Genomic DNA, 22,528 nt, shown 5'->3' with positions numbered 1-22,528 from the left:
AGAGCTGCTCTCACTACTGTCTTCTACACCTTTCCTCTTATTCTTGCTGACACACTTCTATCACACAACACTCTTGACACTTTCCTCCACCCACTATAGTAGCACTCCGTCTCACTCTATTGGCCGATGTACGTATTATACAGGTTGCTCATGTCTAATTATGGTATTGTTGCAGTGCCTGTTTCTGCTACGCTGTCTGGTTGCTCTACAGAATATTTTGATGTACTGTATGCACAATGACATGACACAAAAACTAATTTTTTAAGTCTTAATTAAAGTCATTTTTCATTCTTAAGTCTAAATCCCATCATTGGTTTTACATTTTAATCCTGTAACAAAACGCTGATTGACAGGAAAGAGCATTTTGTCTTTAACAATCTCTCCATTAATACCACTGAAAAAGCTCATACATATCAAATATACACAATACAGCTGTTATACTGGAGTAAAACACAGTTTCACTTAAAAAAAAAAAAGGTGGAACAAAAAATGATCAAGTTAAATAGCATCTAGATTTCAGATTTTGAAAAATCAGAATATTTTCACGTATTAAACGATTTAAGATATTTCTGATTAGTACAAATAATGTGAACATTTATATAGAAATGCTAAAAAATACTTTATGCCATCATCTCAACAAATACGTTACTTACGTAGGAAAAAAACACTTTGTTAACTCGATTTGTTTCATTTATTTCTGGTGGGGGCACGGTGGCTTAGTGGTTAGCACGTTCGCCTCACACCTCCAGGGTTGGGGTTTCGATTCCCGCCTCCGCCTTGTGTGTGTGGAGTTTGCATGTTCTCCCCGTGCCTCGGGGGTTTCCTCCAGGTACTCCGGTTTCCTCCCCCGGTCCAAAGACATGCATGGTAGGTTGATTGGCATCTCTGGAAAATTGTCCGCAGTGTGTGAGTGAATGAGAGTGTGTGTGTGTGTGTGTCCTGCGATGGGTTGGCACTCCGTCCAGGGTGTATCCTGCCTTGATGCCCGATGACGCCTGAGATAGGCACAGGCTCCCCGTGACCCAAGAAGTTCGGACAAGTGGTAGAAAATGAATGAATGAATTTCTGGTCCGGAAATGTTTGTTTATAACTGAATTAGCAACATGACGATCTTTTTTAGACACGCCCCAATGGCCCTTCACATCCTCTTCACTCATTATTAGAAGTCGCATATTTATTGGGTTATAACCTGGCTTTTAAGTAGTTCAAAACACAAATACACCTGAAAACGAGGTCATCACAGCCCTTGTTATTGGTAACTCTGGTTAGTTAGCATGCAGTGATTTAACTCTAGTTTTGGGGTGGTTTGTGTACATTGTGTGCATTTAACTCCTTTCAACTCCACCCATTTAACTGACTTGTTTTCTACCCATCTTACCTAATGCACCTTTAAGCACCTCTTGCTAATCGTACTTAATCGCACCATTCACATACAAAAGCGGTGGTTACTGTAACTATTACTTAATGTTTTATTCCAGTATCTCAGCTTGATCTCATCTGTCTGGGGAAAACTAGAGAAGTACACAGTCATGGACATTTCCTCTAAATAGTGTAAATATGGTTTGTACATTTATTTTACAATCAGGAAACAGGAAACGGACCTGTAAACTCAGAGTCTAACGATGAGTCAGAATGATACAGCAATACAGTATGTAGAATGCATTACAACCTCAGACCTTACAGTCTATAACAATTAAGCTGATTATGAAACTGCAGGTTCTCATTTCTCTCTTCCACCTGAAACAGTCCTAATAGTAGAACCAAGACATAGACACTGCAATCAGCTGATCACTCTAATCCAACTTCTCACAGTAAATGATCACAAAAATACTCTCTGAGTTATAAATAATTACAGCATTCACTCTGGTGACTCAGACATGGATACCCTCTTCTCAAACAGTAATCTTTCCATCATTAATAGAGAAAGTCTGCTAGGATTGCTCTGAGGCTGATCTCTTGCTCTTTGTAGGCATGATGAGAGGTGGTGGCTCGATGTTCAGCTCCTTTCGGAGCTCCTCCAGGTTCTGATCCCAGCGGCGCTCGTAGAAAACGCTCAACATGCAGCGTGCGCGACTGCCGTTTCGCAAAGCCCACGGCCCGAGAGACCTCACCAGCTTCTGCGTGCGACTGAGTCAGAGACAGAACAAATGGGTCAGGATTAAGGTTAGTTTTATATCTACAGCGTTTGAATGATGGCTGCCAAGTGTATCTTTGGGCTCAGCTTTAAGAGATAACGCTATGTCAGCAGCGGACTAATCAAATTTAGCGGTCTTAGCCCAAATTCTTGAGTTCGATTCACATCCCATTCAATGTTCAAGTGTTTAACAAACCTTTTAGGTATGAACACACCTACACACAGGTTCTACATAGAAATTTTCTAGATCACTAGTCTAGGTAGAGTAAAACCATCTGAGATGCTGCTGATGGGAAATATTAAAAGATGGGGTGTGGTGTGATGATGCCATAAACTGAAAGTTTATTATTTACCTATAACAATGTGTCCTGATGTGTTCGTTCCTCATTGACCTCAGCAATCCGTTAACGTTTACAACTTCAGTTTATATTGTTATACAGTTTATATTGACATGTGGAACTTGGAACAAGAGAATATAAAGTTAGCTTCCTTTTTTTTTCACCAGCCTCTTCTCCTGCAGTTAATAACTAGATTTGTAAAGTTCGTCGCAACAAACTTTTAAGTATTCGCAAGGGCCGGTGCTTTTTGGAGGCAAGTGGACATAAAACTTGTGAAACCTAGTGGAGCGCTAGGGTGACAAAACATTTGGAGGCAAGTGGAGACGAGCATGTGACGTCACCCGAATACCTGTGACACAATTCCCCTCCTTGGACTGAGTGTTTTGATATGCCACATGTCCATGTTGTGCTAATGTTTTTTGTTTTCACATGACATCACATGACATCACGTGACATCATCAGAATACCCGCGAGGCAGTTCCCATTATTATGCTGAGTGTTTTGATATGTCACATGTCCATGTTGTAAAAAGTTTTTTGATTTTGCCTATTTTGGGCTGCGGTAAAACCAAAAGGCCAGACGGTACACCGATTTAAAACTTTGTCCAGAGTATCACCCTAAAGGAGCTGTCCGAGTTTGGTGTAGATAGTTCGAAAGATTGCCGAGTTATAAACCTCCAAAGGGTGTCTATGGGAAAAAAGGAAATTTGAGACCCGGTACCGTTAGTACCGGAACTTGGATTGCTTAGAAAAGTACGAGCAAGAAACTTCAGACCGGGGTCTACAACATATCCGAATTGGTTCATGTGGCTCGAAAGCCCTAGGAGGAGTTACTCTTGATAAATTTTAGTCTAAGCTTAAATAGGAAAACAGAATGTTGGCTTCTACAAAGCGACATAAATAATATATAAAAAATGTTTTTCAAATGACTACCACTGTTGGCTGCTTCTGTTAAATAAACTTCTCTGCACAAAACCTCACCATATCAAAGGCAATGAAATTCAACCTCAAAATGTTAAAACCTCATTATTTTTGGCTCAGAATATTGTTGACCTTCTGCCATACGAGTCCTTGTGAGTGAGAGACGATGACGCGATAGAACAAGCACGTCGATATAAGTCTGTGATTCGAATTATGGCGCTATTGTCAGGGATCCACACCATCTGAATTTGGTGTATGTGTAAACAGCAAAGCTGTTCACAAAGGAAGCCAGTTCATTAACAATGACTGACTATAACGGTTGTTGTTTATTGTAAACATATATAAAACTACCTGAGAAATTTCCAGAGGAAGGACAGACAATAATGTAATGACTCAATAGACTATTCTTAACTGACTATTCTGCCAATTTCCCAAATCTACTGAAGTACAACAGTTCTCAGTTCTTTCTATTGTTTCTCGACTGACAGTAAATGTCTTACATATAACAGAAAACAATTATATTCCATTATATATAAACTATTCATCGAAATTTCAATTCCTACATTTGGTTCTTCAATTCATTTATTTCTTCTTTATTTGAGGCTCCACTCAAAGTCCATTTATGGTTAACTTATAAAAAAAACAAAACCTTTGGCTTGTGTGATATAACAATGTTTTGCTGATCATTAAAAAATGAAACACTATAACTGATGACAATTTGCTGAGGTATAAGCCTGGGGAACCCCCCCCCCCTTTTTGTATAACATCATGGTCTGTTGTGTTTCATTCATTACTTATCATCTAGACAATCACAATCTTATTATTATTAATACAAAAGCTGTCAACCTTCATGCATTTTGCATAACAATACAAAACAATTTACAAAAGATGCTAACACGAATTACCAATCACAAACACACTAGAACAGCAGTCTGTCTTTCTCTGATGTTAATTGAATGTCTGGAAAGCTCTGTGCTGTCACCTTGCTCTGAGGGTTTTAGGGACTTTTGGTGTTTTCACTTACAGCTGGCGGCATGACGCTTACCTCTTTGATAGCCGGAGTGGACCAAGGACAGCTCCCATAATGCACATGGGCAGACCCGTCTGAACAGCCTCGAACCATTTAACAGCTACTTCTCCTACAATAGGGGACTCCTATTAATAAACTAATATACAAAATTAAACATGATCTTAGTACGTAACCCCTCGTAGCTAACCCCTCTGTTTGACACCTAGAACCTTATTACAGGGTCCATGTGTAATATATTCAGAAGCAATAAACAATTCCAAGAACCATAAAGACTGGCCAACTCACCAAGCATATTAGTAGGCATTCCTAGTATTGTATGTAATAAATCATGTACTTCTCGATAGCGCTGCATGACATACGCTAGCTCTTCGTCATCAACGAATTTAACATCTGCACGTGTGTCTGGTGTCACGTTCTGCAAAAGAAGAATACAATTCATTTCCAGTTCACGAAATGCATCCAAAATATATTAAAAAATGGCCACAGCATCATATTAGCTCATTCACATTATCCTCCAGAAAACGCAGATATTCCCTCCCCAGTGAGCCAGCTGGAAGTGTTGACATCCGTGAAAGGTCCAATGTTGACAGGCGTATCCTCGGTCGCTCCCTGGGGAAATTTTAACCAATGATTCAATAATAAATAAGGAACTAACTCCAATTTAATGGTTATACGGTATGTATGGATAGGTGAATTTGATATATTAGGCCTAACAACTCACTACGTTGTGTGTAAATGTCTGAGAAACTCTTCAGACAGACATTTAATATGAGTTAAAGAGAGAATACTGAAAGTTAACCTACGTTAGAATGGTGTGACCTTCAGGGTCGATACTCATCCTGTGCTTTAGTTTTAACAACGCGAGATGTCCTGTAGTTTCACCCAGCACTGCCACCATGTCTGTGTGAACATAAAATAAATAATAAATAATTTTGCTAACATGAATAGAACATACTTTCCATACTTTTTTTAAAGACATACTTTGTCTGTTTAATCCAAACATTTTCCTCTGGCATTCTGAGCAGGGCTTTATGATGACCACACTGATACTTCCACTTTGTTATCTTTGAACCAACTTTAGAGGTGTGTTTAGGATCACTGTTGTGCCATGATTCCATCTACCATCCAACATCTACTTTCCCCTGCAACGTGATGCTACCACCCCCATGCTTTACACCACGGGTGTCAAACTCAAATTCACAGTGGGCCAAATTATAAAACTGAGATAAAGTCACGGGCCAAACAATATTTATTGAAAAATTAACTGCAACCGATATGTAATGTTCAACCTTTTTCATATGGAAACAAACTTTAGTTTTGCTTAGATCCAGGATTTGGAACAACCAGAGCTTGATATTACAAACACATCAGAAATTAAATTTGAAATAAAAGACACATCAGTGGTGTTCATTTCATAAACTTTGACCATACACTTTTTGACAAACTCTCCCTCATTAAAGGGCCGGACAGATTTACAGCCTTTACAGCAGCTTCACTTTTTGATTTTGCTTTCATGAACATAGTCTGCCGGGAAACCAGACTTTTTTTCATCTCCTCCGAGTTCTGGAGCTTCTGTTTTACGTCCAGGTCCTTATACTCCTCATAATGTTTAGTTTCATAGTGTCTTCTTATGTTATATTCTTTCGTTACAGACACGTTAGCTCCTTCAGCACACAAGACAAACAGGTCTGTCCTTTATATTCGTGAACAGATAATCTGCCTCCCACCTGCCTTGAAAGCTCCTATTGTTCAACTTGCCCGATGTGACTGTTGCATGGATGTTAACGACTGTCAACAGAGAATGAGGGGCGCTTGCTGTTCGTGACTACGCGTCAATACAGTGGCAAGGCATTCTGGGATTTGTAGTATTAGCGGAGCATGCAGCTAGCCAGCTGTAATGCACTTTTGATATGATCTCGCGGGCCAAATATAATTACACCGTGGGCCAAATTTGAGTTTGACACCCCTGCTTTACACTCCTTTTTCTTCATACATAGCTTTGATCATTTTGATTTTAAAGTAGAATTATGGTTTAAACTAACCAGAGAACACATAAAATGCTAGATGCAATCTTCTGTCTGACTTTTTATTTTGGACTTGCAATACTGACTAGGTTTAGCTCCACCTCTAGAAATGCCTGTTGATCTTAATACATTAATACTCAATACAATGACAAATGTTTTTCTTTCTCAGCCTTTCATAGCCTGAATTTCCCCTCATTGTAATTAATTACATACATTATAAGACTAATGCAAAACAACAAGTGAAAAAGTCATTTTCCCATGCTGATATATAAAACAAAAATGTAGAATATGTGGTTATAAGGTCAAATACCAGATGTTTCTGATAACAATGAAGGATGACTTGTTGAATTTTTGAAGTGCTTTAGGGGTGTGTCTTTTAACACTGGGTCATTTATGAAATTTTGATTGAGATTAAATAAATTTCCCTTTGGTTGAGGGGAAAGTTCAAACTTTTCTGCATATAGATTGTTGTCATGTAAAGTCATCTGTTGAAATGAAATGTCTGAAGTGGTAATGTAACGTCACTGATCTGGAACCTCACCATGTCTATAAGGGTTTTGAAGAGCAGCGACTCCAGACCCCACGGCCAGGAGGGCTTTTTGAATGCCATTTGTCTGGATATGACCCGGATACGATCGGCCGTAGAGGGCTGAATCCGGGATAAACGTATGCTGCTTCCTGATCAACACTAAAACAGGGAGATTTTTACATTAGAATTCAAGAATCAGGTTATATAACTGATAACCATTTGCAAACGACTCTGGTGGTAATTTGTGAGGTTTTGTTTGTGAGATACTGAGGCATCTACAAGCTTTATACAACAAAATCACCACAAACAAAACAACAAATAAATAAGTGGTAACTTATACACATGAAACATTTACACATTTACACATTTATCTTTTTTAAACGTCATGACAATCACATTATGCAAGACTCTTCTGTAATTCTGTAACTACATGTATACGGTTGACATCATCACATCCAAATATATAAACCTCACAGTTAGCTACTGAATATATTATATACGTACGTGTGTGTTTGTTTGTTTGTGTGTGTGTGTGTGTGTGTGTGTGTGTGTGTGTGTGTGTGTGTGTGTGTATAAAATATAATATACCATTATATAAGAAAATATACCATTAATGTTTGATTAAATGACGTACAGCGTTCGGAAAATTTCAAAATAAAAGTAACAGAATTGTAACGGGGTGTAAATAAATTGTAGTGTATATGAGGCTGTGTATATACGACGAATTAAATTAAATAAATACGAATAAATAATAAATAGTAGAATTATTTATTTGACTGAGAGAACAATATGATGAGAAAATCCAATCCCATTCTTAAACCCTAGTACACTCTACAGTAAAAGAAACTAAATAAAATACATGTACATAGATGTATGTATATAAATAAATAAACAAACAAACAAACACACTCACTCAATCCTACTCACTCACAAAACTACTGATAGATGATTAAGCACATCTATATAGACACATCTATATAAGAGCAAGCCTCTCACCTTCACTGTACGCCCATTTGCTAGTACGACACAGCCTAGCAAACCCCATCCTGACTCGTATAAATCGAGTCTTGCCTGCAGAATTGGGTGAGTGTTTTTAAGGAGCTTCTTAGTAGCTTTTCGTTTTTTTACTTTCTGTTCCAGTGAACTTGCCGTATTCAGAGCTTTTTAGCACTATAGTTAGCAAGCATGAAGTCGCCCTTGCGTGCGTGGCACTGCGAGGTTGTTAGCACTTTAGCGTTCTTGTTGTTTTATTGCTGGTTGTTTTGTCTTCAACGAAAATCCAGGCCATTCTGGTGTGTTTCATCCTGATCCTGTACTGTTTGCTATATAACAGACCTAATCATGGAGTGGTCTTGTCTTTTGACTTATTACTTATATCCTGTGTGGACGATTAGTTAAATGTTTGTTTGCGTTTAGTTTAAAGGACAGCAGGAATTTTAACAAGCGTTAGCAAACGTAGCCATGTTTACAACTGTCTGCAGTTTGTGTTCATATTCATCATATACGTTTTCTGCTATATTATGTAGAGACTTTTTTTTATGGCTAATGCAAATGTACATTATATAAATTCTGAGGCGTTTGCTAAAGTGCTAACTGTTGTTTTTGGAGCATTCTTTCAATCTTGTTCTGTAACTAATAAATGGTAATAAGAGAAAATCTTAAGACCATATTGTGCTTTTGTTTTTTGTCTGTCCTGTAACATAAATTCACTTTTTACAATGTAAAGTTGTTCCTGAAGCTTTTAACCTTAACATTCATTTGAAACACACACACTTTAATTCCAGGTGCAACTGGATGGTTAAGTCTGTGTTTATAACAACACAAGCTAAACTGATTATTATCACTAAGCTACATGGGGGTGGAAAATGACCTAAACTACATCAGTGTTCATTTATCATCTTTTTTTTTGGTAATTGCATCTTTACAACCATGTTACACCCCCATGTGCTTTATTCCTCTTATATCACAGCAGTTTGCCTACAGTCATAACTTTAATAACACTGAATAACTTTCTAGGTATACTTCATGCTGGAGAATATCAGTAGTATGTGTATAGTGGTTACAAAAAAATAAATTTATCTCTTGAAGAAAATGCAGCTTTTTATATGAAACTAATAATTCTATACAAATAATAGCTACTGAAACACAGCAGGCCAGAAGTTCACCTCCATAACCTCAAAGGTTAAGATGTTGAGTAATCATTTACACAACAATATTTGATATTTGTATTATTCATGCTTGTTCATCTTTGCATAGGGTGTACATTATTTAGCAAAAGATAAATGTTGACTAAATTGTATACTAGTGCATGTTCAACTTGAAGTTAAGTTGTAACACCTCTTTACTTTATCCTGTTTGTCTCTGTCATATTGCTGGGCAACCATTTGTTTGTTAAATGAGAATTCTGTGGGTTTCTAGCAACGAGAATCATAAACCTGATGATGGTGCTGAGGGTAATTTCAGCAATGACCCAAATGAAAGGACATATAGATAAAAATACTTTACAACGTTGAACGGTTTAAAAACAAAACAAAACCAAAAACCAAACCCACAACAAAAAAACTTGCCAAGTGGAAGCAGAAAACATGTTATTGTTTTATAATGAAATAAAACTAGTTCTTCCTGTTTTTGTTTTTCAGAACATAAAAGGTTCTTAAGAGCAAATGCAAACTAGCATTTATCTTGCTTGCAAAGGCATGCAATTCATTCATGCTAATTAAAGACACTTTTAATGTAGCTAGTGAGCAAGTACTGACTTGGTACATCAAAGGCTCTCTATGACAAATACATGCAAAGGATTGTGGGAGGTCATTCCACAACAAAGTAAACCTGCGATTCATAAATCCCACCGCTGCATAAATCCCACCGCTGTTACTCAGAAGCAGAGGTTCTGTTCTTGCTCATACGGTTAGCCTGAAGAAGGTTATGACATGAAATCTCAGCATAAATGCACCCCCTCAATAATACAATTGGGGTTGTTTTTAAATTAGAGGTACTGACCCCTGCAACCCATAGAGGTAAAATATAATGTGTGTGCACTTGGGTTAATAGTTCTGGATCACAACAGCAAGCACAATTGTAAGTTAAAGGCATACATTAGCACACTACATAAGTTAAAGCATTTTTCAGTAGCTTTCAAAATTTCTGAAACGTGCAACAGTGATCTACGGTGCCTGAGAAAGGAGATACAGAAGCCGGGCATTTTAACCGACTTTGGAGCTCTGTTTCCCGTTAAAACGACATCTCATGTTCTGCTGGAAAGCTCTTTGTTTCAATCGATCGTTTCTACATTTCAGTTAAGAGACTTTTTGCACCACTGACACTAACCAATTGCAGCAAACTCTCAGATCATGTACGCGGAAGAGGGCAGACAGACCGCTGCTCAAAGTGATTAGCTGGCTTCGCAAGTGTTGGTAGGAAGCACATGCTAGCCTTTATCCTCCCTGGGTTAACAGCTATTGTATGATGGCAGCAAGCTGGACGTTGGACGGCAATTAGCCGAGATAAAACAAGGACAACTTTTATAATTGTGTCATTATTTAACAAAACAGAAAAGTAGAATCATTGGAATGAGAGCTTTGGTTAAGAATATGTGGCATTTTTGGAAGGAGTCTCCAGTGTCTGCACATTTTAATAGTGAACAGTGAAGTGACATACGGCTAAGTACGGTGACCCATACTCAGAATTTGTTCTCCTCATTTAACCCATCCAAAGTGCACACACACACACAGCAATGAACACACACCCGGAGCAGTGTTCCTCTTGTTCTTACACCACTGTAACCACTCTGATTCCTGTAACTTATTTTCTTTGAGAGCTTTTATAGCGGTTATAAAATTTCTGACAACCATTTACCGTATGCAACAATAAACAGAATTTGTGAAACTTGCATGTGATTCTTGAAAGCAGTGGTGACTCAAGTGATTAAGGCGCTGGGCTGTTGCTTGAACTATTGGGGTTCAAGCCCGAGCACCTTCAAGCTGGTCCTGTTGGGCCCTTAAGCAAGGCCCCTAATTCTCCCTGCTCCAGTAGTGCTGTATCATGGCTGTCCTTGCACTCTGACCCCAAGCTCCAAAGTTGGGATATGTAAAGAAAGAATTTCACTATGCTGTAAATTATGTGACCAAATAAAGGCTTCTATTCATGAATTAAGTTTTAAATGGCAAATTGCTGTGGTATAAAAGGAATCCAGTAAATTGTTACTCATCCCAGAAGGAAATCGTTTTCCCATGCTCTCTCTTTCTCTTTCTCTCTCTCTCCCTCTGCTTTTAATAGCACACTTTGTCATGTTTCTTTACCCATGCATCACTTCTGCTACTATGGCTTTCGGTTCCCTAGCATCAGAAGTACAATTAGTAACCAGATGGTAACTTGTCACCTGCCAGGAATATTTCCTACTCTTCTATTTTAGGGACTTTACCTTCAGCTAAGTGAATTGGAACAATCTTCGGATACCAGAGGATTGTCCGTTATGCAGTATTGTTTCGCGTGCTATCATTGCCCTCTCCTGTTGGTTTTCTCTCTTGTGGGGGAAATCCCAATGAAAAATAAGGTCATAAACCCTTTCCAGAAGACATGAGTTATGTAAGATTAGCCTGGGAAGCCTAAGGATGTGAATTTTTCTGTAAGGCAGTGTAATATGATGCGTTTCCTTTTCAGGACATAAGGTATAAAGAAATAAGGTTTTATTATAGAAACCCTTTATTAGTACTACTTACAGAAATAGACACAACAGACACAAAAATATTACTTTCGATTTGGTGTCACGAAATCTGTCTTTAGCTAGTTTTGCTATCTAGCTAATTTTCACGCGTTTTCAGTGGGGTTAGCTCGCCGTTCAAGATGGTCATGCAAGATTCAAAGCGAATCTGGATTTCATGGAAATCCGATTTTCCTATGAAACTAGTTCCTCTGTGCACTTACGGGTCATCATGGGAACCGGGTGAGGACATGTCTTTCCAGGAACCGCTTGATTCTTTGTTATAGCAACATCGCTGGAGAAAACCCTCTATTGTGTAAATTTAAAACACACCTCATTTCTCATTATTTTCCTTATTCCTCGTTCTTTTTAAGGGAAATTCTTCTATTTGTCAATTTCGTGTGTGGACTTAACAAAGGAAATCCACTTTATTTATTTTTGTTCCTGTTTTCTGTTTCTCATTAGCATTGAGGGTAAATGGAAGGGAATGGCACGTCCATCTTTGCCTTCTTCGATGGACTCAACGTTACCAGGTATATCCCGGCAGGTCCTGTCCGTGTCCATGGAACTTAAATATCAGTGTCAAAAGTGCAAGGACGTTCTGAGGAAACCTTTCCAGGCGCAGTGTGGACATCGTTTCTGCGTGTTCTGTTTTAAACAACTCACCAGGTAATTGGAGCCGCTCCCGGCTTCCTTCTTGACTTTTTTTTTTTTCCATTTCCCATCCACGTTTCCTTCGCCTACATGGAGACAAACATCTACTTCAGCTTGGGCTGTAACCGAACATGTCATAATGACCGTGGTTATCTTTGAACTGTCAACGTGGACACTATTCAATGCCGGACACTATCCGTTGTTGCAGTGGATCGGAATTTGAGCAAAGCCGAAACTGGGAACCAAACGAACTTCTGTTTTTAGAGAAAAAAAAAAAAAAACGTTTTTAACTTCTGCCTTCATACTTGTTTAGTACTATAATGAGTGTTTTTTCTCTTTGTCTTTGGTGTTCCTCATAGTGATGTCTTTTTAAGGCTATTTTGTGATTGTGGTGCAAACAGATTGGATCATTTATTAGAATTTTTAGAACCTTCAGCACAAGCAGTAATCTGCAGTGCACATAAAAATAAAGGGTGGGGTTAAAGCGGTTAAATATTTATAATGAGAGAGACTTCTAGCTCACATCTTCGTCTTGTAATCCGAGCACTTTAATACTTTTTGTAGACCGAATTCATTTCTATAATTACGTATTTGCCTTTGGGGGCTGTAGTCCACAAGAACGCATGCGTGCCGACTTAAATGATGTCTTTCATCAAAACAAGTCTGCATGGGCTGTGCAAGCTTATTTTAATAGAGAAATTAGGTTGGGAAAACACCGCTGTTTTCATTACGCCTTGAAACAAAATATAGAGCGGGAACAGGAAAACTTTTTCATGCCGAGTCTGCGCCAGTGTTCTACATTCTGCAAAATCTGCATGTGCATGCACAAAAACAGTGGGTTTCTGTGTTAAACGTTTGCGGTTTGTGCATTTAAAGTGTATTTGGTACCTTTTTTTTTAAAGATGTGAATGCTTGTACTCAGACTCTCTTCCCTGGTATCGTTCCCAGCTCTGGCCCAATTCCTTGTGAAGCTTGTCGTGATGAAGGGATCTTTGAAGAAGAGCTCTCAATGCTCAACTTTTCTGTCGTAAGTGACCAGTTCCTTGTCTTTCAGTAGTGAAAAGCTTTCTGTTTTCCCTGTTATACCATAAAACTCCCTGCCTGTGCAAGGGTCGATGCACTGAATGAAGCAGGAAATACACCCACAAAGAAAAAGAATAAAGTGCCAGGAATCTCGATATAAACCTTTTTTTTTTTTTTTTTTTTTTTCCTTCCTTTTCCTTTTCCCCCCCGAAGGCTTTTCCAGACAATGCAGCACGAAGAGAAATCGACAGTTTGCCTGCCAAATGCCCTAATGACGGCTGTTCCTGGGCAGGAACTCTGAAAGATTACGAGGTAAATCTAATGAACAAAAAATTCTCTGTGAAACTAGATAACCCCTGTGGGTGTGCTGTGTAGTCAGAATAGTAGAATGTGGGTAGAGTACGTTTTTATTAAGGGCCTAGTGTCTGGTCTGTTAAATGAGTTGTGCGAGCTGTGGAAAGTACCAAACTCTTAGTCAACATGTGGAAAGTACCTCTCTCACACACACACGCGCACACACGCACACACACACAGAGACTAAGTAACTTGGGAAAGCAAATCTCTTGATAACTACAGCATGACTTCAAAATCAGCCTAATTAAAAACAGAAGGAGCAAAATAAAACATTCTGTACGTGATTGCTATGTCTATATATACAGGAAATACCAGAAGAGTTTGTATATAGATTAAAGCATGAGTGAGAACATGACTAATGTGGGTGTATTGGTTTTGACTCCGAGCTTAACTCATTTGGTTTTGTCCTTTCGCATGCATTCTCATTGTACACATTAACAGGTATGTACTGAGTAACTCTATACTCATACTCATCAGTCAGCGTGGGATAGGAAGGTACTTTCAACTGATATCGAAGATTACAAATAAAGATTGTGAACTTTCCTACAGCTATGTTGACCATGAATGGTCTCATTTGTGTGGGCTTGGTGTAAATTTGTTTAGAATTTGTATATGGAAATGTTTTTTCCTTTTGCCTTTTTTTTTTTTTTTTACACTTGTAGTTAAGCATGCCCCAGCATGTCTTGATACTGCAATACAATTGCAAAATGCACTTTCAACAGAGTTCTTGCTAAGCATTAACCTTTAACCACACACACACACCCACACACACACACACACCCATTTACACCCATATGAAACTGATTAACCAGAGACACCAGACCTACAAGCTTGTGCTCTTTAACCTGCTCTGCTGTTGATCTGCTGTTGTGTGGTTATTAAAGTACGTTTGTTGATTCAAGCACCGTTTATTTGAACGGCTTTCAATGCCAAACACGAACGTTTAACTGAATCCCTTTCTTCCTGTTTGTTTTTGGGAGTTGCTCGGGAGTGACCAGTAATTCAGACTGGTTTCAGACAGACCCTCCCAATGGTTGGACTTTGATGACTCGGTCTGTGTCTTTTCATGAGATTCCTACGAGAATAAAGTCACAGAATTCTTGAAAAGATCATAAAAGAGCAAGTTTGTGACAACTCAGGAAAACGTTAAATGAAACCGCTGTGAATCAGCAGATAGAAACTATCACATGGCCTTAGTCAGAAACGCTGTCTGGCGCTTCGTCAGCTAATAAAATGCTTAGATGTGTTCTTGGGCTCTGGATAGCTTGTGCAGTTTCTACTATGATGTAAGAAGGAGAGTTAAGAAAATACTCCATCGTTTGCATGAACTTCTGAAGAAAAGCAACCAGGCGGATGAGCTGCATTCCAGGCATTCTTTTTACAGGCATAGTGTCAGAACCGTGAAGCCCATCTTTACCCCGTGGACCACGCTAGTCGTTCTAGTGTTTGGTCTCAATACACCGTGCATGCCGGAGATCATGCACAACTAATGCTACGTTAATTTTCTACCTCTGCATGTTTGAAGTGCGATGTAGGAGAGACACGAATGCTTAGTTACAGGACTCATTGATCCGGTTCTGTTTCAGTGAACAACCTTTTGGCCCGAAAATGTAGCATAGCAACAATAGCGGAGTAGTGTTAGCAACAAGCCAGCTAACCAATAATGTTGATGATGGACAAATGGAAGAAGAATAGAACAGGGCATGAAAGCCTTTATTATCGCCACATATACATTACAACACAGTGGAATTCTTTTCTTCACATACCCCAACTGAGGAGGTTGAGGTCAGAGTGCAGGGGCAGCTATGATACAACGCCCCTGGAGCTTGCTCAAGGGCCCAGCAGTGGCAGCTTGGCTGTGCTGGGCCTTGAACCCTGATCCTCCCATCAACAACCCAGAGCCTTAACCAGTTGAGCCACCACTGCCCCCAAAATTGCTGCCGCAGTTTACGGAAGAAACGACCGCTACTGGACTCGAACCCTCTACCTTTGTCTCCAAAGTCAGACGCCTTATCCATTAGGCCAACTTGAAATATTGATCACAGTTTTAAGAAGGTTTTTTTGTTTTGTGAAGTTTGTAGTTTTGTGCAAAAGCTTTGCTAACAAACCAAACACAAATTAGTACTGTTTAAGCCATCATTTATATTGGTATTGATATAACAATATCACAACGCACAGTATAGCCCATGATCAATCAAAGAAAAAACGTTGGCTCGACTATTGAGTCTGAATTAATACGATGACCTGGACTGCATAATCATGAGCATCAGTGAGCTCATGGATGTGGAAGAGGGCAGATAGTTCTTTCCTTAGAGCGTGTTACACCGAGCCATGATGTCGCGCGTGTCCAGATAGACGTCCCGGTTGGCTTCACGTGTCCTGCAGGCTAATCATTTTCATTTCAGTTGCTGATTTGAATATTTTGTTGTATGAAAGTCTCCCGAACCAAAATGGTTTTGATCTCTTTAACCAAAATAATGTTTGCGTGCAGGTCAGAAGCTTCAGTTAATGTTCACATAAAACATGAGAGTGAGGAAAACCTGTGATTTTTTTTTTTTAACTGCCGCATAGTTCGTTGATGCCAGATGGGCTGGTTTGTGTGTTTCAGTAACTGCTGACTTCCTGAGAGGAGTTTGTCCTTAACATATCCTGTTTTATTTTTTCAGGGTCAGCACGAAGGCCGATGTGAATTCGAGCGTGTCAAGTGTGACGCGTGTCAAGTCATCATCCTTCTCAGTGAGCGAGAGCGGCACAACGAGAGAGAGTGTGAAGCCCGTAACCTTAACTGCAAATACTGCAAAGTTTCCTTCAGCTTTAAAGATATCAAGGTGAGCAGCGAATGTCTGCTGATGTAAAAAAAAAACAAACAAACTGAAATGTGGGGAAGTATACGTAAACTACTGAGAAAGAGCTCTGACTGGAGACGTGTACACATCACCATATTTCCTTTAACCTTATCTCTTAGGAACTCTCATGTAGCTTATCAAATTACCAAGAATGTTACATAAACAGGATGTTTGTCAAGTAGAAACTTTCCCCAATAGTTTTTCTGAAAAAAGGACGATGCAATCAGTGGTTTACTTGATTAGTGTCTGAAGGGTTTTTTTTTTTTTTACTAAAAACTTTCATAGGAAGTAGATGATCTGTACATTTATTACGTATTTATTTATTTATTTTAACTAATGTTCTCTGGTATCCATTTCAGGCTCATGATGAGATCTGTTTAAAATTCCCAATGCAATGCAAAGATTGTGGTAAAAAGAAGATCCCCAGAGAAAAGGTTAGTATAACTTTCGACCATTTTGTTGTTTTTGGCCTTCTGAAAAGTCACATGCGCTCGCCAAGCTGCGTGCTAAAGTACAGGATGTGAAAGAACACAATGTTCACAGCTGTCATCTGACCCAGTGTCCGTAAACAAAGCACGCTGTGTAACACGATACACTAGTGCACGTAACATTTATACTTGCACCAAGAACAATCCTACACACTTTTTGTTTATAGCTTCGTATATAAATATAGATATTTTTAGACCTTCTGAATCTATTCTTTGTGTGTTTTTCTTTCTTTTTTCTACAGTTTCAAGAGCATAGCAAATCCTGTGCCAAGTCTAAGATGGCCTGTCAGTACAGCGAGATAGGCTGCAGAGCTGTGGTGCGTGTGAACAATCAAGCATTCATGCAGACATCCGACAGTCTACCATTATCTAATCTAATCAGCTCACTAGCACACATTCCTTCCATTCTTATTTCCATTTTCTCTTCGTCTGAAAAGGCTCAGCATGCTCCGGAATGTTCTAGAGGTTTTTTTTCCGTGGTTTAGAACCACACTCCATATTTACATTTAGATTAGTACTCGCCCTGGTTACTAAATCGAGCTAGGAAAAGCCCCCACTTATGATAAATGATCATTTAGAATCATTTTAGAAATATGACCTGTTAAAAATAACAAGACTGTTTGCTCATAAGTTGAATCATTTTTCTGTGTTGAATTTCCCCCCATGATTTAAGGGGAAAATGACAGTAACTAAAAACAATAAATAGACATTAGGAAAAATGAGCAGCTGAACGAACACGTGGCCTTCCTCTTCTTCTTCTTTTTTTTCTTTTTTTTTTTGTAAACCTCCCACTAGTGGTCACTGAAAGAATAGCACCAGTAAAACGTAAAAAACAGGAAGTTATTATAGAAAATATAAATTTGGCAACGTTATGATGAGATGTATAGATAGATAGATAGATAGATAGATAGATAGATAGATAGATAGATATCTCCTCAAATAAACTTGCTACAAAATATGTTCCGCTCCAGTTCAAGACTGGATAATAAAATAAACTGGTTTATCCTTGTAGGTGGACAACGGAAAGCAGCAGGAGCATGAACAGAGCAGTGTGATCGAGCACTTGCGCCTCATGCTGGCCATGATCTCGTCGGTGCGCCCTCGACCCGAAGCAGCCGGAGAGTGGCAGGAGGACTCGGGTTTCGGCCTGTACCGCGGCCCTGAAGACACGGTTCTTCCAGGCTCCCAGGGTGCATCGGGAGACTCCTGCATGCAGCGGAAGATGACGGCGCTGGAGAACATCGTGTGCGTGCTGAACAGAGAGGTGGAGCGCACAGCTCTCACGCTCGAAGCTCTTGGACGACAGCACCGACTCGACCAGGAGAAGATCGAGAACCTATCCAACAAGGTACAGACTTTCCACTCGGGCAGACAGGGCCGTAAACATCGAACAAATCTGAGACAGCTTTGCTAAGCCGGCTCGTTAAGCTTGACTTTTCTTTTCGTGCAGCTGAGATGATTTATCCCGAAAGTTCATGGTGATTTTTGGCCGCTCCTGACTTCTATAGGTAAAGACTCGAAACGACATTTAATCAAAGTTGGTTTAAGTGCCTCAATACATTTTTATATAGTAACAATAGGCAAGTATTAAAAAAGAAAATAAGGAAATGATAATTACAAAAAAAAAAAATCGAAACACCAACCAGACACTTTTCAGCGCCATCAACAGATCTACGCGGTTGGCTTTCGGGATCCGTGCAGATTCCTTTCGGTTTAGTTTAGTTTCCGTTCCAATTTTTTTTGAAATCCAGCGTGTTGATACGTGGCGCTTTCACGATTGGCAGAAGAGCCAGAGCTGTCTCTGTCAAACTTTTCACCCTTTTTCTTCATCCTAACAGGTGTTTCTATTTTTTCTAGAAATATATAAAGGTATATAAACGATGTAAGGTACATCCCAGAATAAAAAGATTCCAACATATAACTGACTTTATGTATTACTGAACAATCTCCTGTAATGCCATGGATATTAAATAGATTTTTACACGTTTGTGTGTGTGTGTGTACAGGTGCGTCAGTTGGAGCGGACGTTAACGATGCGAGATCTGCAACTCGCCGAATCGGAACAGAATTTGCGAGAGCTGCAGTTTTGTACGTTCGATGGCGTGTTCATTTGGAAAATCTCCGATTTCACCCGTCGCAGACAAGATGCTCTGGCTGGACGAGCGCCTGCCATGTTCTCGCCAGGTACTTCCCTTCTCAAATTTACCACTCGCAAACACCAAGTGCTTTTTTCACACCTATAAGTGTAGGTGTTATTTTTCCTTTCATTTTAGCTGTAACAAAAAAGAACCGTCAGTCACAAGATAGCTTTCTCTTTCAAAACATCTCAAAAGATCAGCATCTTGGCCTGAAGTCCCTAAAATATAAAATAACATGGTAAAAAAAAAAAAACACTGGTTTGGTTTCCGTGACAAAATTGTGGTACTTTTTTTTTTTTCTTTTGGACCATGTAAAGTCCATGCTTTAAAAAAATTTTTAAACCAAACTTCGGCTTTCAGATTGAACACGAATAAAATTTACATGGCAAGATCACGTTCACACCATGAACGCAGACAGGGACGCAAATCACGACGCTCTGCTTTGAGTAGTTTGAATTTCACGTTAAGCCAGGATGGTGTACTGTAGGTGATCCTCAGCACTATGAAAATGAGAGAGTGTTCCCCGATCGAGATTTTCTTTTAAGCACGATTCACACACACTAAATGGGGAAAAAAAGGAAAACATCATCAATCATAGTCTAGATGCACGACGCCTGATCGTCTCCGGGTCTTGATGACCTTACCAAAGGTCTGCCGAAGTTATTTATAAGCCATAACGTCTCGCCATCTCGTCTCCAGCTCCTTCTGACCCTCTAATATTTTTACACAAACAATCTCCGCTCACAAACAGCTTCTTAGTACAATATTCCATCACTGGGATTGCGGACCAGAGTGGCTTAAACATGACTCGATAATGAAAGTAGATGTTCTGGCTTCAGTAATGTGATGCAGGATCTCCGTGTGGATGTAAAGTATTTGTTTGTAATTTTTTACCTTTTCTTTGTTGCAGCATTCTACTCCAGTAAGTATGGCTATAAGATGTGTTTGAGGCTGTACCTGAACGGAGACGGTTCGGGAAGAAACACTCATCTCTCGCTGTTCTTTGTGGTGATGAGAGGGAAATACGACGCTCTACTCAAATGGCCCTTCAGCCAGAAGGTGAGCACGTGATCTCTGCCTTTCCCCCCGCTTCCTGCCCACCCTTAATTTCGTTTACGTTCGTTTGATAGTCCTCAATTATCCTCCATTTCAGTTTTAATACAGCCTGCATGTTAAAAGTGACCCAAAAACTACATCACAACGATCATCAGTAATTACTCTCACTATGGTTTTAAACCGGCTCTACGGGACGACGTAGCATTCTGACTCCTATTTATCTGCCTTATAGCTACAGCATACACTTTCTCGTTTAGAAACGAATCGAATTTTTGTTTTTTATTAAAGCCGAAAGCATGAACGTTCCCAGTCGTGGTTAAAAACGGTTGAATGGAGTGACCGTAGCAAGGCTATGGTTAATGAATTATTATAAATAGAAACGTGTTACTTAACAAAGCAAACGAATGTAACTGAGTCTGGACATTTTTTTGGTAAAAATCTGAAGTGAAACTGCAGGACAAACTTTTTTTTTTTTTTTACAATAGAAACCAGTAGCAGGAAATGCTGACTGGTGAATGTTTCAGCAAATTAATTTTTAAATCATCTTTTTTTTTTCTTTTTTGCTGGAGTGAAGGAGATTTGGTGTGTTTACACCACCGGATCTGTGACCGTAGCTTTAAATACAACATGATTTTACAAAATATTAACTGCTATGAAGTCAGCTTCTACACAATTCCACAGTTTCAGCAGTGTGTCTCTTTTTTCTTAATTTTTTTTTTTTTTTTTTCATTCTTTCAGGTAACTCTGATGCTTCTAGACCAGAATAACCGGGAACACATCATCGATGCTTTCAGACCTGACATCAGCTCCACGTCCTTCCAACGACCCATCAGTGAGATGAACATAGCCAGCGGCTGTCCACTCTTCTGTCCACTGGCCAAGCTGGCAGGAAAAAGTTCCTATGTCCGTGATGACACGATCTTTATTAAAGCGATCGTAGATCTCACAGGACTTTAAATAATTTTATATAAATATGCATTTTGCTTATGCATTAATAATGAAATTATATAATAATCAGAAAGTCTGTGAAAGACTTTCTGATAATATTTATAATAATTACGATGATGTGTTTTCTGTAACTGCTTTATAGATACATATAGATATATTTCTGAAACATTGTAAACATTAGATTATTAATAATTGTTATATAAATTTTATATATATATATATATATAATAAAGTGTGGTGCAAGACAAAAATTTGCACTGCAGAAAACTTGCTAACTACAGAGCTAAAGCTAAATCTGTAGACTTCACAATCTAGATGTTCTACAAGGCTTTTTTTGTTTAATACAGGCTTGGGTTTTGCACGGATGCAGTATAAATAAATGAAGCTGCAAAAATGTAATGAATATTCCCAAACCTGTAGAAAATGAATTTGCAGGTTAGGATATTATGATTTTTATTAACATCTGGTCTTGTTTTGCAGAAAGTGCATGTTTTTATGAGACTTTGCACTGATTTAGCTTTGACTTCATAACCTTTTAGTTAGTGATGGTTTATGGCGTTTTGTATTAACATTATAATAATTATAACAATACTATAATTTAAGCAGTGTAGAAAATACTTAGAAATTCATTTATGAACGTGAACCGTCCTCTGTGTATATAAACATGACGGCGCAACAAAACACAAGTCACTTCCAGATGAGGATGAGGTTCCCCTTTAAGTCTGGTTCCTCTCAAGGTTCTTTACTTTACCATCCAAGGCAGTTTTTCCTCACCACAGTCACCGGAGTCACCTCATACATTTAAATGTGTCTATTATTAATCTTTAATTTTTTTTGTATATTAATCTTTATATTGTTCTTTATAATAACCTTTTGTTTTATGTTCGGTAAAGCTGTTTTGAGACAATGTTGGTTATAAAAAAAGGCATCATAAGAATACGTTTGGATTAAACTGAAGGTAGTTTAGGTGTTGTGACTGTTTCCGTGTCTTTGTGTCAGGTTTCAGGGTGGTTTGATTTTATGTTTGGTTTATGTTTGTTCTGTAAAGTTGCTTTGAGACAAAATAAATTAGAATTTTAATCGAGTGTGTATAGAAGTATGCATGTATGCATGTTTTTATTTTGTAGAGATTTATTTTACTATATACGATTATATGCAACTCTGTAAATGAAGGTAAAGGCCTTTGAGGAGCAAGTAACAGTTTGATGACTTTGGTGACTTTTTTTTTTGGTGACCTACATCCCTATTCTAGATGTTGTATTTGTGTGTGTATATATTAAAAAAAAAAAAAAAGATGTACAGTAAGTGGTTTAATCCTTTTGACTTAGCCACCATCAAACGAGTGAC

General features: G+C 38.7%; 2 protein-coding genes across 7 annotated transcripts; one reads left to right on the top strand and one right to left on the bottom strand.

Moving 5' to 3' along the window:
- Positions 1-1,445: 1,445 nt before the first annotated feature.
- On the bottom strand, positions 1,446-12,407 carry coq4 (coenzyme Q4 homolog (S. cerevisiae)). Of its 5 annotated transcripts, none has more exons than XM_047809275.1 (7): positions 12,341-12,407; positions 6,988-7,134; positions 5,226-5,322; positions 4,929-5,031; positions 4,708-4,837; positions 4,438-4,531; positions 1,446-2,127 (listed from the first exon to the last, which is right to left on the bottom strand). In XM_047809275.1, the coding sequence occupies exons 1-7, from the start codon at positions 12,390-12,392 to the stop codon at positions 1,932-1,934; spliced, it is 819 nt and encodes a 272-aa protein (XP_047665231.1). In that variant the 5' UTR covers positions 12,393-12,407; the 3' UTR covers positions 1,446-1,931. The 5 variants fall into 5 exon arrangements, with proteins under 5 accessions (XP_047665231.1, XP_026999460.1, XP_026999463.1 ...); XM_027143659.2 differs by lacking the exon at positions 12,341-12,407 and adding an exon at positions 7,972-8,656; XM_027143662.2 differs by lacking the exon at positions 12,341-12,407 and adding an exon at positions 7,889-7,980.
- traf2b (Tnf receptor-associated factor 2b) lies at positions 2,142-22,482 on the top strand. 2 transcript variants are annotated; one of them, XM_027143648.2, is made up of 11 exons: positions 2,142-2,163; positions 12,140-12,343; positions 13,277-13,355; positions 13,565-13,663; positions 16,372-16,533; positions 16,911-16,985; positions 17,282-17,356; positions 18,052-18,387; positions 19,046-19,223; positions 20,088-20,236; positions 20,972-22,482. In XM_027143648.2, exons 2-11 carry the CDS (start codon positions 12,162-12,164, stop codon positions 21,188-21,190), a joined length of 1,554 nt encoding a protein of 517 aa, XP_026999449.2. In that variant the 5' UTR covers positions 2,142-2,163; positions 12,140-12,161; the 3' UTR covers positions 21,191-22,482. The 2 variants fall into 2 exon arrangements, with proteins under 2 accessions (XP_026999449.2, XP_026999441.2); XM_027143640.2 differs by lacking the exon at positions 2,142-2,163 and adding an exon at positions 7,904-8,058.
- Positions 22,483-22,528: the final 46 nt, after the last annotated feature.

The sequence above is a fragment of the Tachysurus fulvidraco genome, chromosome 26, assembly GCF_022655615.1.
Source record: "Tachysurus fulvidraco isolate hzauxx_2018 chromosome 26, HZAU_PFXX_2.0, whole genome shotgun sequence".
NCBI classification, from domain to species: Eukaryota; Metazoa; Chordata; class Actinopteri; order Siluriformes; family Bagridae; genus Tachysurus; species Tachysurus fulvidraco.
The sequence above is the reverse complement of the archived record's forward strand: the minus strand, read 5'-3'. Positions and strand labels throughout refer to the sequence as shown.

Bases quoted from the DNA above. Each gene is read 5' to 3' on its own strand.
- traf2b (XM_027143648.2), top strand. From the start codon at position 12,162: ATGGCACGTCCATCTTTGCCTTCTTCGATGGACTCAACGTTACCAGGT. The intron at 13,664-16,371 runs GTAAATCTAATG...TTATTTTTTCAG, and splicing joins GAACTCTGAAAGATTACGAG to GGTCAGCACGAAGGCCGATG. The intron at 17,357-18,051 runs GTGCGTGTGAAC...TTATCCTTGTAG, and splicing joins AGATAGGCTGCAGAGCTGTG to GTGGACAACGGAAAGCAGCA.
- coq4 (XM_047809275.1), bottom strand. From the start codon at position 12,392: ATGGAAAAAAAAAAAAGTCAAGAAGGAAGCCGGGAGCGGCTCCAATTA. The intron at 7,135-12,340 runs GTGAGTTGTTTA...TCCCTGTTTTAG, and splicing joins GGAGCGGCTCCAATTACCTG to TGTTGATCAGGAAGCAGCAT. The intron at 5,323-6,987 runs GTGAGGTTCCAG...ATGTTCACACAG, and splicing joins TCAAAACCCTTATAGACATG to ACATGGTGGCAGTGCTGGGT.